Below are 6,641 nucleotides of genomic sequence, written 5' to 3' on the forward strand. Positions count from 1 at the left end.
CGATCACAGGCTGCCGGCTGAGCTCCTCCTGGTCCCGGAGCAGCACCGCCGTGAGCCGGTTCCGGGGCGCCCCACCCACCACGAGGCAGCGCAGGGTGAGGTTCTCGCCCACTGGCTGCCAGGAGGGCAGGGGGCCCAGCTCCACCTCCTCCGGAAAACCTACCAGGAGGAGAGGACAATGGCAATTATCAGCCGGCCCTGTTTTATTTATTTATTTTGAGATGGTTTTACTAAATTGCTCAAGCTGGCCTTGAATTTACCATCCTCCTGCCTCAGGAAGACTCCTAAGTACCTGGGATTACAGACAGGACCTCACCAAATTGCTAAACTGGCTTTTGGTATACTTTAAAATTTTTCTTTCTTTTTTTTTCATTGACTTTATTGGCACTTTTTAAGTATACAGCACAGTTCCATTCATCGTTGGGATCTTGTACCTTTACCTGACAGGTCTGGTTCTCATTTTACCCCCATATCCCTGCCCTCCCTTCTCACCCTCCATTGTTTGTTTTTTTTGAGACAGGGTCTCACTGCGGTCCCGGCTGGCCTTGAACTCACTACGTAGTCCAGGCTGGCCTTGAATTCCTGGTAATCCTCCTGCCTCAGCCTCCTGAGTCCGGGGATTATAGGTGTGCACCACCATGCCCAGCCAAAGCGGGTGTTTGAAAAGGGGGTTAGAGGAATGGTGAAGATCTAGATAAAAAAATCCTGAAGGCTCCAAAGTTTAAATTGAGTGAGGGCTGCAGCTGGTACAAAGACAATTACATACTACTTCGAAATCCCAAATGGCTAAATTGCCCAGCCTAGGTTTGAATTTGTGATCCTCCTACATCAGCCTCCAAGAGTGAAGGGACTGCAAGAATGCACCAACGTGCCTGGTTTATTCTGTTCTTGTAAATGCTGAGAAACTTGGGATGACCCTTAAGAAACCAGTGAGGGGGTAGAGGAAGCCTTCATCTACTGAGAGCAGGGATTTGGGGGCTGAGGGTGTAGCTTACTTAGGGTTAGAACACTTGCCTAGCATGCCTGAGGCCTGGGCTTGAATCCTGGCACCGCCGATAACTAAATAAATTTTTTTTTTAAATTTGGGGGTGGGGTGGGATTTAGCTCAGTGGTGTCTCTGCCTCCTTTGCAAGTGCAAGGTCCTGAATTTGATCCCCAGTACCCCCCCAAAATTTTTTTTTGAGTCAGGGTCTCACTAGGTAGTTCAGGTTGCCCAGGCTGGCCTCGAACTTGTAGTGATCCTCCTGCCTCAGCCTCCCAAAGTGTTGGGATGACAGGTGTGTGCCACCACCAATAAAAAAATACTTTTGAAAAGGCTTATTGAGACCCAAGGTCATCGATTGTGCAGCTGCAGCCCCGGCATACAGCTGAGGTGCATCTCTCTGTCAGGTCTGTCTCTCGAGTTCCCAGGTGTGGGGCCGAGCCCCACCCCCACCTCCAGCCAGGTTCACTCACGGTATACGGTGATGTTGGAGGAAGCTATCACCTGCGAGTCACCACACAGCACGGAGCACATGATCTTGGTGTCCTCAGTCAAATTGCTGAGCCAGAAGGCTGCCCAGCCAGGGCTGCTGCCGTTTGGCTGCTTCAACAGGGACGTCTCCAGCATGAGGTTTGAGGGGCTGGGACACTCAGTGCTACAGTTGACCAAGACGGAGCCCGCAGCAAGCACAGCGGCGGGGGCCTCCAGCTGCAGTGGGAACATCTGCTCTTGGGCACCTGGGGGAACAGGGAGGTGGTGTCCTGTGGTTTTTCTGTTGCCCTGCACCCACCCAGCAGCAGGTGCCACTTCCCTCCACGACTTGGTGAGGGAGATGGAATCAATGAGGGACTGGCAGAGCACAGAGTCAGGCTGGGGAACTCTGATCCAGCCAACAGGAAGAGGTGATGGGAAAGGCATCCAGGAGGAAGAGGCCGCCGGGGCCAAGTTTTTTTTTTTTTGTTTTTGGTACCGGAGATTGAACTCGGGATCTTGTGCTTGCGAGGCAGGTGGCAGCACCACCGAGCTAAATCCCCGGCCCTTTTCTTTCTTTCTTTTTTAAAGCAAGGTCTCACTGTGTAGCCCAGGCTGGCTTCCAACTCACAGAGATCCTCCTGCCTCAGCCTCCTTCCTGAGTGCCGGGATCACAGGCGTGCAGCACCTCACCTACTCACTGGCTAGTTTTGAAGGGTGAGTAGAAAATTGCCAAGTGAAAGAGAAAGTGATCTTAGCAGAGGGAACTGCAGAGGCAAATGTTGGAGGTCAGGGCAGTGGTGAAGAGAGAGAGAGGACTGCGTGTTGCAGGGAGTACGTCACAAGCTGGGATCTGACCATGCCCAGGCTGAATTAAGGAGCCATTAGAACTTTCTCCCTGCTGCTGCTGGAGCCCGTGTCAGTGCTGGGTGTAATGGAAGGGTTCCCCGTGGCCTGGGCCTAGTGCAGCTGGATGCTTCACTTTTTTCTGTTCTTGACCCTGGCTAAGGGCCCAGCCCAGTCCTCCCAGCCTGGCCACCTCACCTTGGGGCAGCAGACAGCACAGCAGCAGCATGAAGACCCACATGGTCGCACAGGCTCCCCACAGCTGTCTGGCAGCCATCATGGTGGTACCAAAGAGGAAGGTGCCTCAAGGGTGGAGGCGGAAGCCAGGGTGAGGGTTGCACAAGTCTGGGCTGCACCTTGCCTGGCCCAGGGCAGGGGGGCGGCTCTGTCCCCAGAGGCCTAGGATGGGAGCCCAAACTGGACGGCAGGTGGGAGTCACCAGCAGGCACAGGACGTCTCAGCTGCACAGCTGGTCCCCGAAGGAGCCTGCAGGAAAAGCTCAGGAGATTGGCAGTGCCTCCGTCTCTAGTACTGAATAATGGGGGTGGGGAGGTGTTCTTCCGGTGCGAGGAGTGTGATCCGCCGAGAGAGGAAGTTAACAGAGGTCTCCGGCACCGACTGATGCCGAAAGGTGAGATTTCTTTTTGTTTTGTTTTCAGTTCTGCAGATTGGTAAGGCTGCTCTGGAATTTATCCTCCTGTGTCAGCCTCCCAGAATGCTGGGATTGTAGGTGTGCACCACCAAGCCCGGCTTAATTGTATAGTTCAGTAGCATTTATTAATGCACTCACATCAATGCTTAACCAATACCACGCTTTTATTTTGAGTCAGGATCTCCCTATGTACTTCATGCTGGCAACTATGTAGCCCAGGCTGGGTTTGAACTTGCTGAGATCCCCCAGCCTCAGCCTCCTGAGTGCTGGGATTATAGACTTTCGCCACCACAGCTGCCAATACCACGCATTTCCAGAACTTTTTCATCTTTCCAAACTGAAACTCTGAGACAAGTTAGATAGATGGCACATGCTTGCCCTCCCAGCATTTGGGAAGCTGAGGCAGGAGGATTGCTATGATTTAGAGGCCAGCCTGAGCTACATAGTGAGTTCAAGGCCAGCCTGAACCACATAGGAAGAACATGTTTTTAAAAAACAAACTGAGGGTCTTGGATGTAGCTCAGTGGTGCTGTGCCTGCTTGGCAAGCGTAAGGTCCTGAGTTCGATTCCTAGAAAAAGAAGGGAAAGGCCAGGGATTTCGCTCTGTGGTTCTACTGCATGCCTCGCAACCACAAGGTCCCAAGTTCAATCCCTTTTTTTTTTTCAAAAAAAAGAAAAGAAAGAAAAAGAAGGGAAGAAAAATTAGTGTTTAATGAATACAGTTTCAGTTTGTTTATTTGTTTTTTTGTACTGGGGATCAAACTCAGGACCTTGTGCTTGTGAGGCAGGCACCGTGCCCCTGAGCCAAATCCCTGGCCATCCCTATTTCTGAACTTATTTTGAATTATGCATAATAAAAGGTTTAAAAAAGTAATTGATGTTTAAAAAAAAAGTAACATGAATATCCACACAAAAACCTGCATGTGGGTATTGATTGTGGCTTTACACATACCTGACAAAACTTAGAAGTAACCTGGGTTGGGCCGGGGATTTAGCTCAGTGGTTCTGCCGCCTGCCTCGCAAGCACAAGGATCCGAGTTCGATCCCCGGTACCAAAAACGTAACCAGGGTGTCCTTCAGGTGGGGAATAGATAAGCTGTAGTATATCCAGATGGTGCAGTATTATGCAGTACTAAAAAGAAATAAAGCCGGGCTGGGGATTTAACTCAGTGGTGCCTGGTCTTCCTCGCAAGCACAAGGTCCTAAGTTCGATCCCTGGTACCAAAGAAATAACAACAAAAAAAGAAATGGAAGCCTAGAGTGGTGGTGCACACCTGTAATCCCAGGCACTTGGGAGGCTGAGGCAAGAGAATTATAAGTTTGAGCCCAGCCCGGGCAATTTAGGGAAGCTCTCTGAAAATAAAATTTAAGAAGGGCTGGGCACAGTTTAGTGGCAGAGTCCTTGCCTAGCACATGTGAGGCCCTGGGTTCCATCCCAGTCCCAGAAACCAGGAGTGTGTGGGCGGGGGGGGGGGAATAACCACTAAAAAGAGCTCTCAAGACACAGAAATAAACAAAAGGAGCGTGCATTCATTTGGAAAGGTTAAAGAAGCCAATCTGAAAGGACTGCAATGGGAGATAGCCGGAAACGGCGGGAGGGACAGGTGCAGACCCACTCTGGAGCCTGATTTCTAGATCCACACTCTGAGTTCAACTTTAACCCAGATCCAGGTCCAAATACAAGGGAACAACTGAGTGTGTTGCCCGGTTGACCAGAGTGAGGCTCTGTGCATTGCCTGGTCTTCGGCAGCCCTTGGTGGGACCCCAGCCCTAATTCCCATCCCATGGACTGCACAAGCCTGACCCCCCGCCCCTCCACCAGCTTTGGGTGCAGTGACGACTCCTCCAAGGGCCATATAAGGTCAGAAACTCCGTTATGGAGTTTTGTCATCTCAGTGCTCAGGAGGCTGAGGCAGGAGGAGCGCTGTGAGTAGCCTGGACTACACAGTGTGTTTAAGGCTACCATTGACCGAACACCCACCAAGGCAATAGAAAACCAAAAACTGAATAAAAATAGTACCCAACGTTTATTAAGCACCAGTGCAGGTCTCTCTGCTAAGCAACCTACACACATCCCCTCACAGACACTGCACATCAGTCCTATGGGAGAGCAAGCCAGACTGTCCCAGAGCCAAGGCCCAGAGAAGTGAAGACACTGCTCTGAGGTCACACAGCAAGGAAAAGTGAACCTAGCAGTCAAATCTATGAGGCACACGCGCCCCACCCCCTACAGATTTTGCACATTTAACAGGTAATAACAGGCACCATCTGTGTATCAGGCACTGGCACAAGTAGAGGTGGTAGTTTCTCTTATTTTTTGGTGCTGGGGATGGAATCCCCTTATGTTTTGGTGCTGGGGATGTAGCACTGAGCTACATCTTCAGACCTTTAAAAGTAATTTATCTCTTTATTAATTTGGTTCCAGGGATTGAATTCAGGACCTTGAGTTTGGGAGGAAGGCGGTGGAACCACTGAACTAAATCCCCACCCTATCTTTTTATTTTTGAGATAGGCTTTTGCTATGTATTCCAGGCTTGGTATTCTCCTGCCTCAGCCTCCAGAGTGCTGGGATTACAGGCTTGCTCCACTACTCCCAGATTTTTTTTTTTTTTTTTTTTTTTAATCTTGAAAGAGGGTCTTGCTGAATTGCACATGCTGGGCTCAAAGCTGAAACCCTCCTGCCTCAGCCTCTGAGTGCTGGGATTTCAGATGTGCACCAACACATTGAGCAAGAAGTTTAACAGTGACCTCCTTGGTGCAGCCACAGTGTACAGAGCAGACCCGAGTTGTTGGCCACAAGGACAGCAGCTGCCAGCAGTGAAAGGGAAGCCAGCGGAGACGGGTTTCACGTGCTGGTCAGCAGCAGAAGGCCTGCTCAGCCCGTGTCCATCCTGGTCTCTCAGGGCCTTTGGAGGAGAGTCCCTGCACAGCAGAAGGGTGAGCAGACCTGGCCAGGCCAGGCCAGCCTCCTGCTCTGCGGTGTTCGTGGGTGGGTGCCCTCAGGCTCAGCACACGTTGAACGACAGAGGAGTCTGGCCTTGGTGCTTCTCCTGCTCCCACTTGAGAATGGGGACAAGGTTCCGGAAGGTGGGGCGGAATGAGGCCTCGGCCTCCCAGCAGTTCTTCATGAGGAGGTAGATCTGGAGGGGCAGAAAGCAGACCAGGACCGCTGCTTTGGGGGAGCTCAAGAATGGGGAGGGGGCCGGAGAAAGGCGGGGCGGCTCACCTCGCGTGGACACCCGTCTGGCCACGGCAGCCTCTCCCCTCGCTCCAGCAACTCTGTGAGCCTCAGCACCGTCATCTGGCCCTGGGTAACGCCTATGAGCTCCATGAATTTCTACAGTTCAATCCAGATGAGGATTTTTCCAGAGGCAGCAAAGACCAGGCGGAGGCCAAGAGTTTAAAGAACTCCAAGGTCACAAATTCTAACCCCACCTGGACACTTCACAGCTGTGACTGGATTTCAGACCAAGCCTCTCTGGGCCTCAGTTTTCTGATTCTTGAAATAGAATGCTAACCTTAACCACTTCTTGTACCTGGGGTTTCTGTAGTTAACAAAAATTAGTATTTCTAGGCTGGGCATGGTGGCGCACGCCTGTAATCCCAGCACTTGGGAGGCTGAGGCAGGAGGATCGCTGTGAGTTCGAGACCAGCCTGGGCTACATAGTGAGTTCCAGGTCAGTCTCACAA

The 6,641-nt window shown here is 51.5% G+C and overlaps 2 protein-coding genes across 8 annotated transcripts in view; both read right to left on the bottom strand.

Moving 5' to 3' along the window:
- LOC104869689 (intercellular adhesion molecule 3) overlaps positions 1–3,391 on the bottom strand; it is a 5,595-nt gene extending 2,204 nt beyond the window's left edge. The window contains exons 1-3 of the mRNA XM_010635037.3: positions 2,498–3,391; positions 1,456–1,719; positions 8–159 (exon numbers count right to left, since the gene is read on the bottom strand). Coding sequence (XP_010633339.1) covers positions 8–159; positions 1,456–1,719; positions 2,498–2,579 — 498 coding nt within the window. The 5' untranslated portion in view covers positions 2,580–3,391. The remainder of the gene's footprint in view (positions 1–7; positions 160–1,455; positions 1,720–2,497) is intronic.
- A 2,148-nt stretch (positions 3,392–5,539) lies between these two features.
- Positions 5,540–6,641, bottom strand: part of Tyk2 (tyrosine kinase 2) — a 21,340-nt gene continuing 20,238 nt past the window's right edge. For all 7 annotated transcript variants that reach the window (XM_033759464.1, XM_033759461.1, XM_033759462.1 and 4 more), the window contains 2 exons: positions 6,178–6,288; positions 5,540–6,091 (listed from right to left, as the gene is read on the bottom strand). In XM_033759464.1, the coding sequence (XP_033615355.1) occupies positions 5,957–6,091; positions 6,178–6,288 (246 nt within the window). In that variant the 3' untranslated portion in view covers positions 5,540–5,956. The remainder of the gene's footprint in view (positions 6,092–6,177; positions 6,289–6,641) is intronic.

The sequence above is a fragment of the Fukomys damarensis genome, unplaced genomic scaffold, assembly GCF_012274545.1.
Source record: "Fukomys damarensis isolate Sample0158 unplaced genomic scaffold, DMR_v1.0_HiC HiC_scaffold_37, whole genome shotgun sequence".
Taxonomy (NCBI): Eukaryota; Metazoa; Chordata; class Mammalia; order Rodentia; family Bathyergidae; genus Fukomys; species Fukomys damarensis.